The sequence below is a fragment of the Panthera uncia genome, assembly GCF_023721935.1.
Source record: "Panthera uncia isolate 11264 chromosome D3 unlocalized genomic scaffold, Puncia_PCG_1.0 HiC_scaffold_8, whole genome shotgun sequence".
Classification (NCBI taxonomy): domain Eukaryota; kingdom Metazoa; phylum Chordata; class Mammalia; order Carnivora; family Felidae; genus Panthera; species Panthera uncia.
The window spans coordinates 83,321,919-83,346,309 of NW_026057586.1; the positions used below are offsets into that span (position 1 = coordinate 83,321,919).

A 24,391-nucleotide genomic window follows, 5' to 3' on the forward strand; every position below is an offset into this window, starting at 1 on the left:
ATGGAATTAAATCTTTAAAGTGCTGAAAGAAAGTAATTGCCACCCAAGAATTCTATATTTGGTGAAAATGTGCTTCAAAATAAGGGTACAATAAAGATGTTTTAAGAAAAGCAAGAATTGAGTGGACTTATCACCAGCAGACCTACACTAAGTGAAATACTGAAAACGAGATCCCAATAGAATAATGATGGTGCTGGAAGGAAAAAGCCATGAAAAGAGTAAACAGGTAGATAAATCTAGAATAATATTAAATATAATAATATCATGTGGGATTTACATTATATATAGAATTTAAAAATATATATCCACAATAGCACATATTTTGAGGAAGAGATAAATAGAGCAAAAGTGTCATAAGTTTCTTACATTGCCCCCGATATAGTAAAACAGGGAAGACTGTAATTAGTCAGAGGTGCATGTTATAGTTTCTGGCTTATGCACTAAGAAATAACAGGGATAACAAAAAGAAGCTATAACCAGTAAGCTAAAAGAGGGGAAACATGGAAGATACAAGTATTTGAGTAATGCAAAAGAAGGGAAGAAAGGAGAAAAAAGAATGAAGAACTGATGGAACAAATAGAAAATGTTGAAAAAAAATCAGTAATTACATTAAATGTAAAGAGATTAAATACCTCAAGTAAAAGGCAAAGATGGCCACACTGTACAAAAATAAAAAGCTAACTATATATTTCTTACAAAAAATATACAATAATTACAAAGATGGAGAAAGGTTGAAAGGATGCAAAAGATGTATGTCTTTTAAACATTAACTAAATGAAAGTTTGTGTGGCTGTATTAATAACAGATAAGTATATATTAAGGCGAAGGCTATTCTGAGAGATAAAAAAAAAGGGTATTTCCTAATTATCAAAGAGCCAATTTATCAGGAAGATAATGATACTAGATTTGTATGGACTAATAACATAATCTCAGTATATCTGCAGTGGGGGCTCCGTCCTGATTTGCTTACCGGGTCAGGGTACCTAATCCCATAGCTGTTGTGAGAATAGCTGTTGGCTATTTATGGCTTACAGCTACCCCTTCTTCAAAGTATGCAATTGGCTGAACAGGAACTGTATCATACCACCTCCTGGGTGGTAGTGAGGGTCCACAGCAAATGACTGACAGTGAGGTACAAAAGGGTAGTTTTCTTGCCTAAAAATGAGACCAACTTTATGATGCAATTTGTGCTCCAGGGCTCCTCATGGGATCAGACGGAAACTGGGCTCCAAATGAATCCACTCTGCCTCATTGCTTCATTCGGGTTCCTTCACTTCCTTTCTCCTAAGAGCATTCTCTGAATTATTCATGTGAAGAGCAATAAGACTTCTTGTTTCTCTGCTTCTAGAGAACCTGATCAAACTCTAAGAATGGGCTTCTAGAGTGGCATTACTCACTGGCTGAATGGAACCAAGGGCTCCATCACTGGTGGCGGGTTGAACATTGTTAGTCCCATACATGTTATAGCAGTGCAATTGCTAAGACTTGTGGTGAACTGAGGCAGAGTATATGTGGAAGGTGACAGTGGTGGCCATGAGAATGGTCTGCTCAGATCTCCTTCAGGAGAGCCTGCCGAGAAGAACAGATTGGACTGATAGCCATAACCGCTGCCCCTCTGGATCCACCATCATTTTCTTACCACGCCCATGTTTCTCCCAGGATGCTCCTAGCAATGACTGAGGATGGCAATGGTACTAGTGCTGGCCCATTCCTGCCTGACAGGGGGCTCCTCTCGTGGGTGACTAGTTCAGGAATCTCCCTCATTCTAACCAAAACTTTCCCCAAACTGTGCTGCAGTCTGAGGCTCTTCCTACATAATCGTCCTTCCTTCTCTCTCCCTTCATGGATGTCACACTTATATTAAGGCCTAATGATTTTCCCTGCCTCCTCTTGGCTCTCTTGCCTTTACCTTTCATATGTATCTCCTCCAACAAATCTCTTGTACATCTTGGTGTCTGCTTCTTGGATTGTCACAGGGATGCACTATACTAGCTGGCACAATGTTGCTTGTGTTTGAGAAGCATGGAGAAATAATAACTATAAGGACTATAGAATTGGGGTGGCTAAGCTCCAGGTATAGTTGAAGAGATAAAATGACAGGCTCAAATATATTAATCAGTAATTTAAAGTAAAGTGATAAGGTTAGAGAACCTTCTTAGGAACTTCAAAGAAACCCTCATTTCCTATGGCTGAAGGTCAGAGGGAGCTGAAAACCAGGCACACAATTTAATTGTTAGCAGGGCAAAACTTCAGAGAAAACTGAATATATTCTATGCTAAAGTCAGGACTCTGAGAAAGGGTGCTGAGTCTGGAACGGAATACCTGCCAAGACTCACTTGAGAACCTTGAACCCCTAGATTATCCTGTATCCTCTGGCCAAGTGGCAAGTGGCTTAGCTTATTGGCCAGGGGCCTGGAAGAAGCAAGATACCAGGACTGGAAGATTGGGAGGTCTGGGGAAGGGGCATGCAGATAGACCTATGGGCACAACACACTAAGTATGAAGATCTTTTGATCACAAAAGAATATCCACTAAAGAATGTCCACAGCAGAAGTGACACTAAACAACCAAGTGGAAAGGATGATTTGGCCAGTAGATATCAGCCAGCCTCTGTTATTGGCCACCCAGTGCTTAGACAATGGGCTCATGAACAGAATGGCTATGTTGACAGAGATGGGGGCTAAGCAAGGGCCAAATAGCATGGGCTCCCTCACCAATGCCCATCTAGCTACGCCCACTGCCAAATGTCTGACCTGGCAACAATAGAGAGACCAATCCTGAGCTCTAGATATAATCATACCTTGAGGAAACCAATCATCTTTCTGCCTTAAAAAGGGCAACATTTCATCCTGACTTGGACTGACCCATATTCTGAGTAAGGATTTGCTTTTATTGCCCACAGTGCTGTAGCCAGCATCAATATCCAAGGGCTCAGAGTATTTGATCTACTGATGTGGAATCTTCCACTGATGTGGAATCTTCTTTATGGCAAAGGAGATATGGTGGGGGACACATGACCATGGGATTCAGTCTCTGTGTCACATACTCCACCATCCAGGAAGCTAATAGCCTGATAGGCTGGTAGAAGGCCTTGTTGAAGGTATAGCTAAGGTGTCAGCTTAGAGTTGATGGCCTGTGAGGATGAGCTCTATTCTTTAGGATGGAATGTACATCTTAGACCAATGCCCACCATTTGGTGCTGTGTTGCAAACAGAAGGAATATATTGGTCTTAGAGCCACAGAATGAAAGTATGAGTGTCACCACTCACCAGGATGCCAACTTATCCACTTAGGGAATTATATTTCCTTTCTTGGCACATTTAGGCTCTATAGGTACAGATTTTCTGGTTTCCAGAGTGCATATGCTTTTACCAGAAGGTGCAATAAAAGGCCTTTAAACTTAATGCTTTGGCTACCATTTCGTCACTTGGGCTCCTCATACTCATAGACCAGCAGACAAATAAAGGAGTTATTATATTGGCAGGACATCATAATGCTATACATAAGCTGCTATATAATAAGGGCAGATAGGAATATGTTTGGCAGTCAGATGATCCATTAGGGCATATCTTGGTACTCCCATGCCCGGTTTTAACAGTAAATAAGTAAAGACAGCAACCACAGCCTGATAAGGTCATGATTACTCACACCTCTTAAAGATGAGGGACTGAGTCATTCCACCAAATAAATCATTTAGACCAGTGGAGGTGCTAGCCAAACATGAGGGAAATCTAGAATGGATGGTAAAGGAAGGAGATGCTGATTATTATTATGTCCTTGGGACCAAATGTAGCAATGGGAGTTTTCATTTGTCCAATTAACCCTCCTCCTACAAATTTTCCTAGAAATTGTGACCAGTCAGAATCCTGTAGAAGCTATACCTAAATGGAGTGAGTTTAACATGAAAAACAGGTAGATCCCAACATTGTAAGGGGTAGATTGTAATGGACGTTGCTGGTGCCTCACTCAGACCTTGTTTGCAAGCTGCCATGAAAGTTACTGGCTGCTAAAGGTTCACAGGTGCCCCTTCTCCAGAGAGTGCCGCCTCATTGGGCTAGGAGGTTACACTGTGCCACAGCCAATGACTGACTGATACAGGAGTATAAAAGGCCAGCCCCCTTGCCTCAAGATGGAATCAATTTCATGCTGCAATTTATGCTCCAAAGCTCCTCACAGAATCAAAATGAAGCTGTCTAGTCAGGACTACATCCTTGCTTGGCTCTTTTCTGCTGTCCTATCTGCTCTCCCCACTCCCCTTCTTCTGAAGGCACTCCCTCCCTCAATAAATCACTTGTACAGAGTACTGCCTTCTCAGGCTCTGCTTCTAGGGAACCCAATTAAGAAAAAAATGTAAAGAAAAAACTGATGGATTTAAAGGAAAGCAGACAAAGCAATAATCATAGAGATTTTAACACACCTCTCTCAATAACTAATGGGACAAGAAAACAAAAGTATCAGTAGGAATATGGAAGATTTGACTATCATGGTTAACACGCTTGACTGAATTGACATATAGAGAATACCATTCCCAACAAACGGCAGAATATACATTCTTCTCAACTGCGCTGGCACGATGACCAAAATAGACCATTTGCTGGACCATAATGAAACACTCAACAAATCTCGAAGGACTAAAATCACACAGAATGTTCTCTGGTCACAGTGGAAATAAGGTAGAAATCAATAACAGAATGGTAACTAGAAAATGTTTAGTTTTAAGCAATAATCCATAGATCAAAGAAATCATAATGGAAATTTGAAAATATTTTGAAGTGAACAGAAACACAATTAACTACCTATCAATTTGGGAAGAAGTGTCATTAGAATCCATGGCTGCTACATAGTAAATTTTCTATCTTAAGTTGCCTAGAACCAAACACCATTTAACAGCATGAGACAGAAAGTTCATATTGCCAGCTTAACCATGACTGGTTGAAACTTCGTTTACTTCCACCAGATTATTGCCACCAACAACCTGATGAAATAATTTCCCCATGGGTGAAAAGACAAAAAAACTCAAATCAAGAAAACTCTGAGGAACTGGTGTCCATAATGAGAACAGCTTTGCTATTAGAGGGACTGCTCTGGACTTAACTCTTTTATGACAACCAAGGCACAAATACATAAGGAGCAAGCCTGCAGGCAAACTTCCATGTGGTACCTTTCCCGGATATTTCTTTTCAAAGCTCCATGTAAGTGGCTGCTTGGAAACTTCTGCCCAACAGGCCATGATAAATAAATGTTTTACAGTCACTCTTCTTGGTATGATAATTTTTCTCATATTAACTAGAAAGATGTATTTGGAATTCAGCTTCTATTAATTACCCCAATGTCAGCACACATGAAAAAGTTAGTGCTTACTGCTACACTAAAAAAATAAATGAATTGGGGTGCCTGGGTGGCTCAGTAGGTTAAGTGGCTGACTTTGGCTCAGGTCATGATCTCACAGTTCGAGAGTTCAAGCCCTGCATCCGGCTCTGTGCTGACAGCTCCGAGCCTAGAGCCTGCTTCCGATTCTGTGTCTCCTTCCCTCTCTGCCCCGCCCCTGCTCATGCTCTGTCTCTCTCTCTCAAAAATAAATAAACATTAAAAAAATAAATGAATCAGCTTATATGACATCTCTGTAATTAATCAGAGAAAATTAATAATTTTATGATGTTTTCAGTAAAAACAATAACCTCAGTATACAGCTACAACCTATGAACCTCCTGGCATTTGTATTTCTAGCACTCCAGATAACATTGTATTACCAGTTGATGTTGAATATTTTCATGCCGTTGCTTAAGAAGTTCTTCTGTCCTCTGCAAGAGGCCGAATTCAGCTTTAAATTCAGCTATTATTTGATGCTTCTTTTTGAAAACTGTACTCTTGCTTCGAAGTTTACTGACATATCGTTTGAACTATAAAAGAACACAATATGTAACATGAATATAAAAGTAGTTGCTAAATATGTTAACTTCAATGTATTAGAAACATTTTATTTTCTACTGTCTAACATTTGTGTCACCAGTATATAATAACTTAGTTTCATTAGAAAACTTGGAAAGACTAACTGCTCAATTAAAATATTTTGTGTAGGTTTTAATTTTTGGACCAATCTAAATGTTGTAAATCCTTATGTAAAAGCTGTTCATTTGGGGCTTTACAAATAAGGGTTTAAAAAAACAGAAACTAAACCCTATTAAAAAAAAAAAGTTTAAAAAAGGAGGGGGAGGAGGAGGAGGAGGAGGAGGAGTAGAAAAAGTAGGAAACCAATTCTGGCTGTGATCTACCATGATATCTCTTGCATACTGTACTATTTTGGAAGCACTGCATCTATTGAGATTAATATGGCCAATCAGAATAGTCAAAACCTATAGCTACTATTTATCATTTAAAGAAGTGTACTGTGACCGTATACACTAAGAAGCATCTGAGACATTGGAATGAAGCCCATCCCAAACCTTAAAAAGCTAAGAATGTTCCAGGTTAGTGGGAATTTACAGTTGCTTAATTCAGCTATCTACCGACCTTTACACCAAAGGTATAAAGTTATAACTACTCTAGCGGAAAGATCCCCACTATTAAGTAATACCAACTATAGTTTGGAAAAAGCAAATGAAAATGAATAGTAATTACAGGAATTCATTTGATAAGCTCTATTTACTAACTATCATGTATTAGGCACTGTGCCAGACATTGAGAATACAACTCTAAACAAGATACTCAGAAGTTCTGCCCTCACCAAGCTTAAGGAAATAGTGGTGAAAACAAACATTGAACTGATGTTTACAACCATGGTTGAACATTATGAAGGTGTCCTGAGAATAAATAACAGGAGTTTAACCTGGGTTGGGATGAAGGTAGGAAAGGTGGGCATTGGGATTTAGGGGAGGTGGATTATGGCAAGCTTCCCAAAACAATTACATTTGAGCCAAGACTGAAGAAGTAAGAGTGTGTTAGAGGAAGGAGGAAGAGGCAAAGAGCATTCCAGGTAGAGGAAACAGCAGGTGTAAAGATTCTGGCTCATTAAAAGTATTGCTTGATATAAGAAGCAAATACCAGAAGCAAATGTGAGAAATTTCTGGTATTTCTGAAACAGAATACTTAAAAAAAAATTACTTCCTCTTATGTACCATTATGCTAATAATTTTCAGATTCTCTTACTACATAAAATAATTTTTCTTCCTGCTTTATCCTTTTATTAACTACATTTTTCGAAAAATTCCAACTAAGAATTTGGCCTGTTATATTTAAGCACATTACTTCAAAACAAAAGTAAGCTTCCATTTTACCTAATACAAGATAATTCCTTAAGAGTCTTAGCCTTTTTATTTTATTTTTTAATTTTAATGTTTATATTTGAGGTAGACAAACTGTGTGAGTGGGGGAGGGGCAGAAAGAGAAGGTGACAGAATCTGAAGCAGGCTCCAGGCTCTGAACTGTCAGCCCAGAGCCCAATGCGGGGCTCGAACTGACGAACTGCGAGATCATGACCTGAGCCGAAGTTGGATGCTTAACCAACTGAGCCGCTCAGGCACCCCTAGAATCTTAGCCTTTTTAATACTCAGTCCTTCTAAAGGCTAACTTGAGAGGAGAGTGATAAATAATTTTACAAATAATAAAAGTCATGAATTACTGAAATTTTGGAAAACAGAAAAAAGGATAAAGTTCACTCAAAGCCATTATCCTACTCTACTATCCTACTAAGCTCTACTACCATGTTGGTATTTTTCCTTCTAATTTATAAGGCTAAACATGAGGGCAATAATTCTAAATTGTAAGGTATAAAATAGGAAGCATAACATTTCTAACATTTAGGTGATTTTTTCTTTGAAGACTTGATTGATTTTTCAGTACACAAAGAAAGTCCTCAAAAATAGTAAGATTAAGAATTCTTCACAAAAACATAACCTCCTAGGGGCATCTGGGTGGCTCAGCTGGTTAGGCGTCTTGACTTTTGATCTCACATTTCCAGTTTGAGCCCTGAACTGGGCTGCACACTGTCAGCGTGGAGCCTGCTTGGGATTCTCTCTCTCCCTCTCTCTCTCTGTCCCTCCCCTGCTCACACACATACTCTATTTCTCTCAGAATAAATATACTTTAAAAAAATAACCTTCTAATTCCTAGTTTAGACTTTTTAAACTTGACTTAAACTCTGAAAGAAATGAAGAACCCACTGTGTTTTAGAGGAAGGAAGTTCAAAATATTTTTCTATCCATGATTTAGTTTTAATGGTAAGGAATCCAGCCCACACACAGCAAATTATCAATAGCTGGATTACAGGAATGGTTTAAAAATTTAAGTCATACCAATGTACCTAGAGTCTAATAACTTGCAATTTTTCCTTTTAAAGAATAAACGTGTAAGCCTGCCATAACCACAGACTCAGAATCCCTAGAGTAACTATATGTTCTATTAAAAGTGTCCTGGGCAAAGTGCCCAAAGTGAAATCAACCCTATTCATCTGCTATCTTCTGTAATCTAGGCCAATTTTTCCCTTCTTTATCTTGCTGTGCTCCAGAATTATTTTTAAAAGCTAAAAGCTATAAATATTTTTGGTGGAAGAACAAACCCACCAATTACTCAATGTGCTCTGTGCTGATTGGTTACTATTTGACATTCACTGGACAGACTACCTAAGTAAGGGAAGGGTAGTTTTGGCCAGATTAATGATGGCTATGTACAATTAAGCAATAGGTGGCCATCAAAGCACTGTAAGGGACCCACTCCTCTGGATGAATTAGAGGAAAGAAAATACATTATCCATGTTTTTCTTCCATTGGACATTTCTTCTATCATTTGGATTTTAGATTATTTCTGAATTTTCAAACTATCACAAAAAACCCGGATGAATATATTGAAGCTAAATCTTCAGACACATTCTTAATAATTTCTATAGGACATATTTTCAGAAATGGTAAGAAGGAAATAGGATTTTGATAGATTTTGCCAAACTGCCCTTCAAAGGCTATTTATAGTACTTTTAATAATTGTCAATTTGATAATTAAAATGGTATTTTACTTTTTATCTGCATTTATTAAGGAAATTCACTTTTTTGTCATGTTCATTATTCATCCGTGGGGATTAAAAAAATTATTTGCCTTTGGCCCACTTTTTTATTGGAGTTTTTTTCTATAATTTATTTTTTTTTATAATTTATATCCAAGTTAGTTAGCATATGGTACAACAATGATTTCAGGAGTAGATTCCTTAAGCCCCTTACCCATTTAGCCCATCCCCCTTCCCACAACCCCTCCAGCAACTCTCTCTTTGTACTCTATATTTAAGAGTCTCTTCTGTTTTGTCCCCCTCCCTGTTTTTATATTGCTTCCCTTCTCTTATGTTCATCTGTTTTATATCTTAAAGTCCTCATATGAGTGAAGTCATATGATATTTGTTTTTCTCTGACTAATTTCGCTCAGCATAATACCCTCTAGTTCCATCCACGTAGTTGCAAATGGCAAGATTTCATTCTTTTTTATTGCTGAGTAATACTCCATTACACACACACACACACACACACACACACACACACACACACCCGACATCTTCTTTATCCATCCATCCATCGATGGACATTGGGGCTCTTTCCATACTTTGGCTATTATTGATAGTGCTGCTATAAACATTGGGGTGCATGTGCCCCTTCAAAACAGCACATCTGTATCCCTTGGATAAATACCTAGTAGTGCAATTGCTGGGTCGTAGGGTAGTTCTATTTTTATTTTTTTGAGGAACCTCCATACTGTTTTCCAGAGTGGCTGTACCAGTTTGGATTCCCACCAGCAGTGCAACAGAGATCCTCTTTGTCTGCATCCTCAACATCTGTTGTTGCCTGAGTTGTTAATATTAGCCATTCTGACAGGTGTGAGGGGGTATCTCAATGTGGTTTTGATTTGTATTTCCCAGATGATGAATGACATTGAGCATTTTTTCATGTGTCAGTTGGCCATCTGGATGTCTTCTTTGGAGAAGTGTCTATTCGTGTCTTTTGCCCATTTCTTCACTGGATGATTTGTTTTTTGGGTGTTGAGTTTGATAAGTTCTCTATGGATACTGGATACTAACCCTTTATCTGGTATGTCATTTGCAAATATCTTCTCCCATTCCGTTTGTTGCCTTTTAGTTTTGCTGATTGTTTCCTTTGCTGTGCAGAAACTCTTTATTTTAATGAGGTCTCAATAGTTCCTATTTGCTTTTGTTTCCCTTGCCTCCGGAGATGTGTTGAGTAAGAAGTTGCTGCAGCCGAGGTCAAAGAGGTTTCTGCCTGCTTTCTCCTCTAGGATTTTGATGGCTTCCTGTCTTATCTTTAGATCTTTCATCCATTTTGAGTTTATTTTTGTGTATGGTGTAAGAAAGTGGTCCAGGTTCATTTTTCTGCATGTCACTGTCCAGTTTTCCCAGCACCACTTGCTGAAGAGACTGTCTTTATTCCACTGGATATTCTCTCCTGTTTTGTCAAAGATTAGTTGGCCATATGTTTCTGGGTCCATTTCTGGGTTCTCTATTCTGTTCCATTGATCTGAGTGTCTATTTTTGTGCCAGTACGATACTGTCTTGATGATTACAGTTTTGTAATACATCTTGAAGTCTGGGATTGTGATGCCTCCAGCTTTGGTTTTCTTTTTCAAGATTGCTTTGCCTATTTATTGGAGCTTTTAATTTTTTCTTGTGGATCTGTAACAGTGATTCTCAAACTTTTTGGTCTCAGAAACCCTTTATATATTTTTTAAATTATTTAAGCTCTCAAAGGGATTTTGTTTATGTAGACTGTTGCTGTGGAAAATTTGAGGGAAAAGAATTGACTTTCAATTAATGGGCCCTTTGCTTCATAACATATAAAAATCCATTCTTACTGGATTACAGACTTAAATGTGAAAGACTAAACTAAAATTCTTCTGGAATATAGGAAAATATCACTATAATTTTGAGATAGGAAACACTTTTTTTTGATATTCAGAGTGAGAGCATGCATGTGTGCAAACGGATGAAGGGGGAGAGGGAGAGGGAGAGGGGGAGAGGGAGAGAGAGAGAGAGAGAGAGAGAGAGAGAGAGAGAATCTTACGCAGGCTCTACTCTTAGCTCATATAGCACCGATAGCATGGAGCTCAATACCATGACCCTGGGATCATGACCTGAGCCGAGATCAAGAGTCAGACACTCAACCAACTGAGCCACCCAGGCACCACAGGAAAGGATTTCTTAAGCAAGACACAAAATGCACAAACTGAAAATAGATGATTGATAAACTCAACTTGGCTAAAATCAAGAACAGTCATTCATCGAAATATGTATTAAGAGGTTAAGGATATAAATCACAATTTGGGAGAGCATTTTTGTAACACATTAAACCAATAAAGGATTTGTATCCAAAATATATAAATTAAACCCATAAATCAGTAAGTGAAAGACAAATAAATTCAGTAGAAAAACAGATAAAATACTTGAATAGACTTTTAGCAGAGGAGAAACCCAAGATGGCCAATAAACATAATAAAAGATGCTCAGTCTCATTAGTAATCAAATCAGTCACACAAATTAAAACCACATTAATATACTATTTTAACACCCACCAAATTAGCAAAAGTAAGTCCTTCAATACTAAGTGTTGGTGAAGATGAGGAGGAAGTGGGACACCACTGGAGTGGGGGATTTCTAATTTAGAGCAACAGTTTGGAAAACATTTTGTATCTACTTAACTTGACATTGTGTTCACCCTATGCCCCACCAACTCCACTCCATGAATGGCAGGGCATTTCAAATTTATCTATGGTGATGGAGCAGTTTTTAAAATTTCTAATCATTTGTGGAGTGGACACTTTTCTAAAATAATAAAAATATCACATCACTATAAATGTTTCTAAATGTTTCTGCTCAACTTACATGGCCATGGACTAGTAACTAACAGTTTGTGGACTAGAACTGGTCTTCAGACAACTCTGTGAATGGTACCGCTCCGGAGCAGGGCTTCATAAGTGGGGCATGCTCTATGTTCCACTGCAGTCATGTGGCACAAATATCAAGTGTGTGCCAAGGCATTTATCCACTAAGATTTTGCAGCAGCTGGGTAAGATACTATAAAGAACTCCCAAGCCAGTCACCCTCAGCTATAAGCAGCCTTGTCCTTTTATGTCAGTATGCTAAACAATGATCAAATTTTTTTAAGTGTCATGTTTTGAAAAAAGGTAAGAAACACTGCCTTGGAGAAACTCTGTTCACAGCCATGGGAGACATACATAAGAATTTTGACAGAAACACTGCAATAGCAAAAAAAAACTGGAAAATAAGCCACAATGAATTGTTGTAGATTCAATTTTATATATCTCTATATATTTATATTTCTATACTGGAAGTAAACAATTATAAGTTCAAGAAATAATGTAGAGCAAAACAAGCAAGTTACAGAATATACAGAGAAGGGTTTCCATTAGTATTGCTTAGGAAAACTAAACAATATATCATTTAGGGATACAAATGTGTGGTCAAACAGTAAAGAAAAGTCAGAGAATGACAAATACCTAACTTGAGATGGTGGTTACCTCTGAGAGGGGTGGGAATTGAATGGGATAAAGAAGAGGCACACAGGAGCCACACAGTTTCTTTTTTTAAAGCTGAGTGTTAAGTGTATGTATGTTCATGATCTCATTATTCTTTACTCTTCGCATATAACACAACACACACATATTGTCACCTACTCTTACTTAACATTTTTTTAATTAAACATTTTGAAAGTAAACATTAAAGAATCAATATAGAAGACTCCAACTGTAACTAATGAGTTCTAGAACAGAACAGAAATTTTAAAAAATATTTTTTAATGTTTATTTATTTTTGAGAGACAGAGAATAAGCAGGGTAGGGGCAGAGAGACAAGGAAACACAGAATCTGAAGCAGGCTTCAGGCTCTGAGCTGTCAGCACAGAGCCCAACAAGTGGCTCAAACCCATGACCTGAGCTGAAGTCAGACACTTAACCAACTGAGCCACCCAGACACCCTGAAGAGAATTTTTTTTAGAGTAGAAATAATACAAGAAAATCTCCCAGAACTGAAGGATATAAAATAAGATTCTAAATTAAAATGGCCAATAGAATGCCCAGCTCAATGAAAGAAGAAAAGAGTTACATTTAAGCCCATAATCTTAAAAATTTAGAAAATCAGAGGTAGAGAGAGAATCCCAAAAGTTTCAAGAGAGGTAAAATAACAACAATAATAACAATAAAAGGTCACATCAAAGGGCTGGGAATCGAAACAGCCTCAGACAGCAACAACGAATACTAGAAGACAACAGAACAATACCTTCAAAATTCTCGGGGAAAAAGATGTTCAACTGGAATTCATCATTCAGTCAAACTATCAATCATGTATATGAAGATGGAATAAAGACAGTTTCAAACAAGCAAGTTTCTCAAAAATGTACCTCCCCAGTCCCCCCTTTTCAGGAACATTCTCTATTACAACAAGGAAATAAACTAAGAAAGAGAAGACTTGGGATGTGGGAAGTAGGGGATCCAAAACAAGAGAATCACTAAAGAAATTTCCAGGATGATGAATACAAAGCCTCAGATTACAGTTTACAGTGGATCTACGGTTTACAGCAAGCTTACATAAAAATCTTCCAAGACTGGAACAGAAGAATGAAAGGGACTCCAGGAACAATAAACCTAAGGTTTACAAAATGTAATTAATAGATTACTGTATATGAACATATGCCATATTAAGATAAGTTGCATGGTTCTATCAGAAGGTCTGGAGATGAGTGGGTGACAGGTACATTTAAAAACTAACCAAACCAAAAAAAAAAAAAAATGAGGTCAGTATTAATTTTTTAAAAAGTGTACAAGAACGGATATGTAATCATAGTATATACTATGTGGCTCAGCTGTAAACTATGGTTCTACAATCATTACAATGAATATACTAAATAATGATTTAACCAATTATAATTATATTGGGAGGCTCTAATGAATGAAAGGATGGGTATGGGAGTAGACAGGGAATGGGGAGTGTAGGGCTAAATCCTTATTTCCTACGGTAGTATGCCAACAACTGAAAAAAGTTTTAAAGTTTCAGCATAAACGTTATTTAGAAATGTAGAAGTAAACACTAGAAGAGACAACCAAAGGCATTTAGAGTGGTTGCCTCAAGGAAGGAGGACTTGGGAGTGTGAAAGAGGATCATATTTTCATTATGAGCTGTGTAGTAATGTTTTGCTTTTTAAACTACATATTTGTATCAATCTAAAAAAACTGTAATTAAATTAAAAGTGCAACCCACCTCAAAACCTGCCCATCACCAACAAAAACCTAACTGCTGATAGATTTTATTTTGAATAGACTTTGAGGATTAAAATTTAAATGTACTCATAATTCTGTGTTGTAATAATTTATATGAGCAAAAAAGTCACATTTAGAACTTAAATCATTAAAGGTCCCAGGAGCAGCACAACAGGAGCAGTACAAGCAGTTCAGAGACTTGTCAAGATCATGGGCTTTGGAAATATAATTTCCAGAGAAATTCCAGGAAATATAATAATCAGAGAAATATAATTTCAAATCCTGGCTCCACCACTTAAAGTGACCTTGCGCAATTATTTTTTTTGTCTTTATATATCAATTAATTCAACTGGAAAAAAAAGAAGGTAACAATACTTAGAGTGATACGAAAATGTGCATAAGGCAATTAGCCCAATGCCTAGTGTAGCATTCAATAAATAGGAGCTATCATTGTTTACAGTTTAATAAAATAAAACAAATTATTGACCTAAATATCTGTAATTATTAATAACCATCATTGCCATTATTCAGTAGCCAATTCTTGAAAATACCTTATTATTGTGTAAACTATACTCTATTACTGTGTAAAGGGTTTTTATAACCTCTGAGGATCAAAACATACAGTGTTTCCATTGTAAAATGAAAGATTATTTGTCTAAAATAAAACCAGGTAGTTTTTAAATAAGATCTAGAAAATACACTAAAATTCTATAAAAGTTGAATAATGATTAATGTCTGTCATTCTGTTTGAATATAGTTAAGGAGTACCTAGAAAATAAGAGACGAGTACTGTTTCTTCTAAACAGTAAAGAAATAAAGACATGTCAAGTGATTAGAGTAAGCAGAAAAGTACAAATGTAAGTGTGGTAGATGCTCTTTAGAGCTAAAACAGAATAATCACTATTGTAAGCAATTACAGATCTATATTCTTGGAGTGTGTGTGTATACACACACACACCAAGAGAATTAAGAAATAAAAGTAGCCATTGTGGGGTGCCTGGGTGGCTCAGTCGGTTAAGCATCCAACTTTGGCTCAGGTCATGATCTCGCAGTCTGTGAGTTTGAGCCCCGCATTGGACTCTGTGCTGACAGCTCAGAGCCTGGAGCCTGTTTTGGATTCTGCATCTCCTTCTCTCTCTCTCTTCCCCTCTGCCCCACTCCACTCACACTCTTTCTCCCTCTCAAAAATAAATAAACATTAAAAAAAATTTTTTTAAAAAGAAAAATAGCCGTTGTATTGGGAAAGTAGGATTATTAGTGAATTCTTTAAGGTTTCTTTCTTAAATAACTTAAAAAATATTTTAGTTTAAAAATATTTTAAAAATAATTTTTAAAGGGAGTCTGGCATAGGAGATAAGCAACAAATCCTTGGATCATTAGGGAAAAGCTTTCTATAGTGCACTATTGCAGGTCAATCAAGCAAATTTGTCATTAAAATGAACTATAAAGCTTTACATTGTGCAGGAAGGCCCATTATAGCAGCTATTATTAAACATTTGGACCAACATGCATTTGTAACCTAACTTTGTCATTTATGAAAGAACAGCCATCATTCTCTGAGATCAATAAGATTAAGGCTTTATAGTGCTAGCTTCTAGCTTCAGGACTAATTTTACTCCTTTGTGATCAAAATGGAATTTGCCAGATGTTCTTTCTCCTTTTATCCACTTAATACGTTTTAGAACTTTTAATAATAATGATCAAAATCTGGGCTAGCTTTTTAAATGGACAAAGCAGCTTATTTCCTTAAGTATGTAACCATTTACGAATGCTCTTCAAGCTTATCTGGAACTCAAAAGCATTATTAGATTCCAGGCATCATTTTGGATATTTACACGGAAACCAGAATCTCTGCTCCTGCTGCAAATTCTCCACCTCAATATCCAGCATGAAACTATTTCCACAGTAATTAGCTGTGAGGACTCCCATTTAATATATACATTGTCAAGAACCATAAGGATCTATTTTTTTTTTTTTTGAAAAAGCACTACTTCCCTTTTATAAAGAAAGAAACCTATGGAGAAATTAATACAACTCACCAAAGCTCAGCAAGTTAAAAAAACTGGACTAGAACGAATGCTTTTGTCCTCAAATCCTGTTAGTCCAATATGCATGCTATTTTCCATTTATTAATTAAATCACATCTTGGTCAGTTATTTCATCAAATGATTTTTAAGCATGGAAAACTACAGAAATAGGCCCAAGAGAGTTAGGTGTCAGATGACTGTTCAAGAGTAGCATGAATATGCCCTATGGTCACGATTTTTTCACCCATTTGTCAGTGTCTTCTGGCTGAATTCAGACTTGTAGAAAACCTGAAGAGGTCGTCTTTTCATGTTATGCTCCAATAAATCATTTTGACTCCCTGAAGTCTGGTCTCAGACTTGCTACTTGTTTTAAGGCAAGACAAAATGTTTCAAAGCAACCTTTGTTTTCTGTTAAAATGACAGTCTTTTCAAATCACTCATCATAACTAGTGCCAACACAGACACACATACAAATACTATTCTAACCTTTTCCAACCTGTTAGTATTATGTTTTTAACTTTAAATTAGAAAATCTCACCAAGCCAACCATAAGCAATATAATTAACTGCTAATTCTTTTGAGAGAGTCTATAATAAGCAATATGATATATGCTGGTAGAAATCTGTCTTAAATGAAACTTGTGGCACAGGAACATCCATCTGTGAAACACAGTTAATCATACCGTCCAAGGTCTCTATGCTTCTATTATAAATCAAATCACCACTGCACAGCTGTTATTATATTAGAGTTAATGGATTTTTCAATGGCTGTCCAAGCAGTTAACTCTCAAAAAATTTTTCAATGAAAAGTTTTCAAATTTTCAGTTGAAACTGTGGCATTACCTAGATTGCTTGCATAAATACACTACTTCTATTCTAGCAGATTGAGCTAAATTTATTTGATTCTGTTTTGTTCCATCTCTTGGGAAATTTTAGGGGCCTTGGGTCCTGCTATGAACTCTAAAGAGTGTGATGTGGTTTGAAAGGTTCTAAAAATATCACAGGTTTGCCTGGGCTCACTTAGAAGGGTGGATGATTCAATTACAAGTGTCAAAATTTGATTCCTAATTTTTCGGGATCTGACAGCTGCAGCAAACCTTGCCAGGATTCCCTTATCTTCGCTGGGCTTCTCTTTGAAGTATTTAAAGAAGATTTCATAATCTTTGCAATTTAGCTCTAGGATTTCTATCAGTAGCTGTAGAATGAACTGGTTGGATCTTTCTAAAGCTTCTCATAAACATTATTTGACCAAGCACATTTTTAAAGCAGTCATAGCTGCAAAACAGGTGAGCTTCTTGTAATGGTTAGGGAACAAAACACAATGGATTCTATACTCACACACCATTAACCAGGAGTGACCTTTGATTGCATGAAGTGCCAGTGGGACTTTAACCAGAGGTTCATTTGTTGCTATAAAAAAGTTCAGACCCCAAAGGCAGGCATTCATCTGAATGACAGCTCTAGGAAGGGGACCAGCACTATACCACTGGGGCAGATTTTTTGTTTGCTTTTTCAAATAATTAAAGCAGAGATTCTGAGATATGAAGGTGACTAAGACAATAATGATCAGTAGCTATGTGGAACTATTTATTTACAAGAGGCACAGGCTCTTTCTTTGCTCATCTGAGTCTCTCTCTTAATGGAAGAGCAAAGAAAAAAATAGCAAAATTGTACTTACCTAAGAATTAACGGAGGCTACCAGATTAAATGGTAAATTTAGGTGTGTGGTCAGGTATCCAAAAATAATGAATCTGTACAATGAAATATCTATACAATGAAATATGCAACTATGGTTAGGTTGAAGAATTAATATAAATAACTTTTCTTATCAACCAAAGCCTACTAAAAAGGACCAAGACATTTTTAATATTATCACTTTTCTGATGAAAGACATACACACGTCTAGACTACATTATATACTTTCAGGTTTCCACACATTTACCAAGTGTCTGTTATGTGCCAAGTGTTAAGTACATGATGGTGAACAATAGATATGCTCTTGCCACTATGGAGCTCACTGCTTTCTCAGGGGAAGCAGAAACTGAACAATTGATCTTAAGTGTGTTATGTTACAACACACAGGAACAGAGTGCTATGGAAGTACATTTCAGGACCATGGGCTATGAGCTGGCGAAACAATAACAGGGTATATATTCTGGAAGACGTGCTACTTAGTTATTATGCTATCTTCAAAAATCACATTGACCACAGCAATGTTAATTTATTGACAACTCAGAGTCAGATGTCTGACCATTAGCTATTATATTAGGGTATAATACTATGTTTTCCTATTTTTTCTCACACTGAATCCTGCAGAAGGTTAGAGAATTCTGTGTAAACATTTTAAAAGCACTCCAAATTATGGAAAACTAAGGTTACTTAATATTAAAATCCTGTCCAAATATCTGAAGTTACCATAACTTGGAATAATAGCAATAATTTGCACTTAGAAAATCCTAATAGAAAACCACATGAGGATTCTAACCTCAGAGGGGAATTTTTGAGTCGTATGGTAATTCTGTGTTTGACTTTTGAATTATTGCCATACTGTTTTCCACAGCAGTTGCACCCACTTTATGGGCAAGGAAACTGAGGCCCAGAGGAGTCTGGTAACATGTTAAGGTTGAATAGCTAACAGGTGGCAGAGCAGAGATCTGCACACAGGTGTTCTGGCTCCAGAGCTGATTCTGTTAACTTCTACAGAATTCTCTTAATCTCCTCATTATGGACATGGAAAAATCTCCAAGACATTTTATTAAGAGCAAGTTGCACAATACACACAGTATAATACCATTTACATTTTACAAACCACAGAACGGTAGGATCTATATCTATCTTTAGAGAAAGGACTGAAAAGAAAGGGCACACAAACCTGGAAGCGGTGGCTTCTCTTTGGTAAAGGGACTGAGGGACTGGGATGGGGGGTGGGAGACAGTCAAGGAAGACTTTTACTTTATGCCTATTGCTTCATTTTCATACCACAAGAATGTATTCAGGTATTACTTGTATAGTCAGATTTTTTAAGATTAAAAAAACCCCAAACATTGATCCAGTACAATCTTTCTTCTACTAACTGCACATGTTACTTCTAAAATGTCTCTCATCCAGGTTCTGTCAGAATATTTTAAATGCTGGAGCACTCTGCTTCACCAAAGCAGCCTGCTTCAGTACTGAAGGAAGCTTAAGTTGTAGAAAATTTTCCGTAGTTGATCAAATATTTCTTTCTAACCATTGGTCCTAATTCTGCCTTCTGTCAAACAAGAATATTAACCGATTTGTGTTGGGGGGGGGGGGGGCCCAAAACCATTCCCAGGTTTAATGGTTTGCTAGGAGGACTCACAGGACTCAGCATATAGTCGTATTCTTGGCTATGTTTTATTACAGTGAAAACATAAAAGCAAAACCAGCAAGAGGAAAAGGCACATGAGGTGAAATCCAGAGGAAACCAGGGGCAAGCTTCCAAGAGTCTTCTCCCGTAATTCTTCCAGCAATGAGTTGTAACAATACGTGATGAGTTGTAACAATATGTGTGAAATGTTGCCAACCAGGTAAGTTCATTAGAGACTCTGTGCTCAGGCATTTTACTTGGGGGCTGGCCACAGAGGCATACTGTCTGCCTAGCCCTTACCTAAATCCCAGGCTCTGAGAAGGAAAGCAGGTGTTCAACATAAACCACTTTCTTTGTACTCACAGTTCAGGCACAGTAAGCAATTCTTTTTGGGGAATGGTGGAAATCTTTCTAAAATCAAAGTTCCTAGATGCCAGACAAGGGCCAACCTTGCAAACAAGATTTTCTAAGAATAGCAGTTTCAGGCCTGCTATGTTAACTCTTTTTCTGCACACCATCCTTTCCATAATCCTTTTGAAATTTAAGTGCAATTCTATTTTGTGTGTGTGTGTGCTCAGTTAATACATAATCAATTCTCTCTATGAAAGTTTCCAGAGTTTTCATCCATTTTGGTCACCTACACCTGGACTCTGCCTTGACTATGTCCTTCTTAACACATATGCCAAAACTGTAACATAACATTCCGGGCATAATATCACCATAAATGGGATATTACATTTTTATTAATGGAGTATAATAATTTGTTTTCTAATGCTGCATTATTCATGGGTGATATGTTGAGATGGGAGACAGAACTTGAATTCCACAACATTGTGTTTATCATCCTATTAACAGCATTTTGTTTGTTTCAGCACAATGCTCCTGGCTTCCAAGATGACTTTGAATCCCAATTCTATCATCTGTCTCTCGCTGACTATTCCTTCTGGCTTCCTGTCATGTGAAAATTATTAAGGGTTTAGGAGGCAGACCACCTCAGTTCAAATCATGGCACCACTACTTACTAGCCATGTGATCTTGGTGAGTTAGCATAAATCCTCCCTGTGCCTTGGTTCCCATAATTGTAAAAACTTGAATAATTATTGTAACAATTAGAGTTGTTCAATGAAAAAAATGAGATAATGTATATAAGAAGCCTAATATGGTGCCTGGCACAGTGTAACTGCATAATAAACATTAATTATTAATTAATCTAAATATTGATAAGAATGACAAACAGGTCAGTATTAGGGACGAAGCTTCATGGTATTTTTTGGGTAACTTCTCTCAGAGATGACAGCATTCAAAATTCTTTGAGAATATCAATTCAACCAGATTTGTGCTTAATTACTACATACTTAAATCCAATATAAAAAACTTCAGGACACAGAAACATATTTGTTAGTATCAATTTTCAGTTATGTTAAGAGACTCTAGTCTCTAAGTTTAACCTTCTTATCACCTGAAAAATACTGGTGTGAAGAAAAAGAAATCAAGATAGACTAGACTGGCAAGAAAATCTCTATCACTGAGAAGATAATTTCAACAGTTCAAGAAATTCCTACCCACGTTAGAAGTCTAGCAGAATAAGAAATAAACACATTCCTATGCTTACTGCCATAATTAAGCAAGGCAATACAATGAAACTAAAATGTTAAAATGATAACCAAAGTACAATGAAAGAAAAAGAATTTTTAGACACTTCATCTATTATTAATAAGAAACATCCAGGGAATACTAATGAGAGTCTAGTGAAGCACAAATGCCTGTAGTACCTGTCATCTGCAAACAGAAGAGCTAAAATTCTCAGACAAAATGCAACATCTGGAAGAATAACTTTAATGGCAGGGGAAGCATCAAAATGCATACTTCAATACTGAACTTTAAAAACTGCTAGCTGACCTCTAAAAAGAAAATGACAAAGGAATAAAAATTACTATATGTATAGTACTTATCCTCATTAACAGTCACATTCCTAAATTTTTCCAAGAAAAGATTAATCAAACAATCACATATGGATAATCAAGGAATGAAAGTTTGTATCCAAACAAATGGCTGTTGTACAGTTTCTACCAGGCTAACGTTTCCAGTTTGTGACTGTCAGACCCGAGTTCAAATCCTTACTCTGCAACTCACTAACTGTGTGACATTAGGCAAGTTACTTAAACTTCTCTAATCTTATTTTCTCAATTACAAAATGCAGATAATGTTTACCTCACAAGTGTTTTGAGAGGATGAATCAGGATATATTACATGTGTGTTTTACTGTGATTAAACATACACGGTATAAAATTTATCATTTTAACCATATTTCAGGGTACAGTTCTGTGGCAGTAAGTGTATTCACACTGTTGTGCAACCATCACCAACGATATGTTTTTAAAGATTGAGCACACAGTAACTGCTCAGTGGATAGCAGCTAAAACGACTCTCATTAGTGTCATCTCATCCCATCCTGAATCTGTGTAAATCATTTATCCACAAACAGAAACTATTTCATATTTATTTCTACTGAATTGCACCCAGTTTGGGAAATACTAAGTTCAAGTTTTAAGCTGCAAACTATATTCTTAGCTTTCAAACTCTTCATTCAAGTGACTGATGAAAATATAAAAATATCAGGTGCTAGCATTTATTGAGCACTTAGCATGTGCTAGTGCTATCTAAGCACTTTTCAGGTATTAACTCGTTTAATCTGCACAGTAATAATTCCAGGAGGTATATAGCAATAAAAGTCACATTTTACAGCAGAGTACAAAGAGGTTAAGGAATCTGCCCAATGTTGCCCAGCCAGTAAGATGACAAAGCCAGGATCTGCACTCCAACAATCAAATCCTAGAGCCCATGCCCATAACCATTCCACTACACCGCTTCTCACACATGCAGTGACATGAGACCCATAGGAATGACTTCTGGATGCCAGATGTTACATGTTGACTGGGAAGCTGTGACATCCATTATTTTGCGTGTTCTTCATAATGACAGTGAAGAGCAATCATCCCCATTTTACAGATGGAGAAGTGATTTGCTCAGGTCTATAGGAACAGGTGAGAGAGACCTGGATTCCAGCTTGGCCACTTGTTACCTCGAAGTGCATCTACAATCTCCCTGAGCTTCACCCAGCTGCAAAATGGGAACAGCAGGAATAAGAACACAAGAAGTAAAGGAGTGTGTGTTTGTAAAGCATCTAGCACAGAGCCTTGTATAAACAGTGCTCCATAAATGTTAGCCCGCCCTTCCTTGTTCTCCTATTTGTGACTCCTGCCATAGAAATTCTTTCCAAATACCATGCCACTACTTCTCGATGCCGTCTCACCAACTGTGTTAACAGATGGGTGGCAAAAAACCACGATTTTTTGGTGATTACCATGTGATACCAAATGAAACCTCAGTGAAGTCCAGCTATATTATATAATTTTAAGTATAACAAACTTCCTCCCTTTTGTCCATATGGTCTGCCACTTTATCAAAGTAGAAAATAAAACTGGTCTACCAAGATTTGTTCTTTACAAAATTATGCTTAATGTTCCCCAATACCTTCTGTTCTTTTAGGTAACTGCCAAATGATTTACTTAATTTGTTCTAGTTTCTGACCAGATATTGTTTAAAAATTAGGTTGACCTCATTTCCAAAGTTACCTTTTTCCCTTTAAGAAAAGTATGCCTTTTTCTGTCATCAGACACTTCTATTCACCATAATTTATCAAAAATAAAACCTAATAGGTTGACAGTACGTTCTATACCCTCACATTTGCATAGAAGGAATATCTAACACTGAATTTATAAGCACTATTCATGCCAACTGTGGCCATAGCAATTAGTATTTCTTGTCAGTTGGGCAGCATTTTCTTAAGAAAAAACAAAAATGCTAGGAGGAAGCATGGCCTCTTATAAAACAAGATTGTTGCATAATTAACCTTTCCCCCCTCGGATAGCAAGGATGTCACAAAGCACACCCCGTTGGCTTCCAAGTAACATTTAAAATATCCCCATCTCTTAAAGCAATCTGGACGTGGATATTAAAAGCCAAAGGAATTTTTCAGTCAAGTGCTGACTGTTGAAATCTACTACTTCCCAAAAAGCTAAAGGCATATTGGGAGACTACAATCACAAGTACCACAGAGAAAAGTGGCACCATGGGAACAACTCACTTGTGTTTGGCACAGTGAAGGTTCACTGCCAATTTGTAACAGTATGAATTCTATAACTATTCAAAGCCAAAACTGAAGTTTGGATGTGAGCAGCTTTTCAAAGTAGCTTTTTCGGAGGCCTAGTAGCTAAGTAGCTAATATAAAATAAGTAAGCTGTAGGAAGTGGTAAAGTATAGGCAATGTTTAGGAATTAAAATATAACCTATACCTATCTCTTGATTTGCTTTAAAAAAAAAAAAGCACTGTCCTTCACACAAGATATTTTGCTTCATTCATTCACTCATTCATTCTTGAGCTAATTTTATGAAAATGAGATGGGGAATTATATTTTTGGTGCTTAAATTTAGCCATATATATAAATGACAATATTACTTGTCCTACTAATCTCATGAGTCTGAAAGAAGGATAAATGAAATAACAGCTGTTGAAACATTGTTCAAAAATTTAAGTATATAGCAACATTAGATATAGTTGTATTTTTAAAATTTATAAGCATCTACAATGAAGTCATTTATTTTTTCTTTTTTTTAATATATGAAATTTATTGTCAAATTGGTTTCCATACAACACCCAGTGTTCATCCCAAAAGATGCCCTCTTCAATGCCCATCACCTACCCTCTCCTCCCTCCCACA

The 24,391-nt window shown here is 36.9% G+C and overlaps 1 protein-coding gene across 7 annotated transcripts in view; it reads right to left on the bottom strand.

The window, feature by feature from the left end:
* The window catches only part of IFT81 (intraflagellar transport 81), a 193,417-nt gene that overhangs the window by 36,260 nt on the left and 132,766 nt on the right, over positions 1-24,391 (bottom strand). For all 7 annotated transcript variants that reach the window (XM_049619366.1, XM_049619368.1, XM_049619365.1 and 4 more), the window contains one exon: positions 5,751-5,900. In XM_049619366.1, coding sequence (XP_049475323.1) covers positions 5,751-5,900 — 150 coding nt within the window. The remainder of the gene's footprint in view (positions 1-5,750; positions 5,901-24,391) is intronic.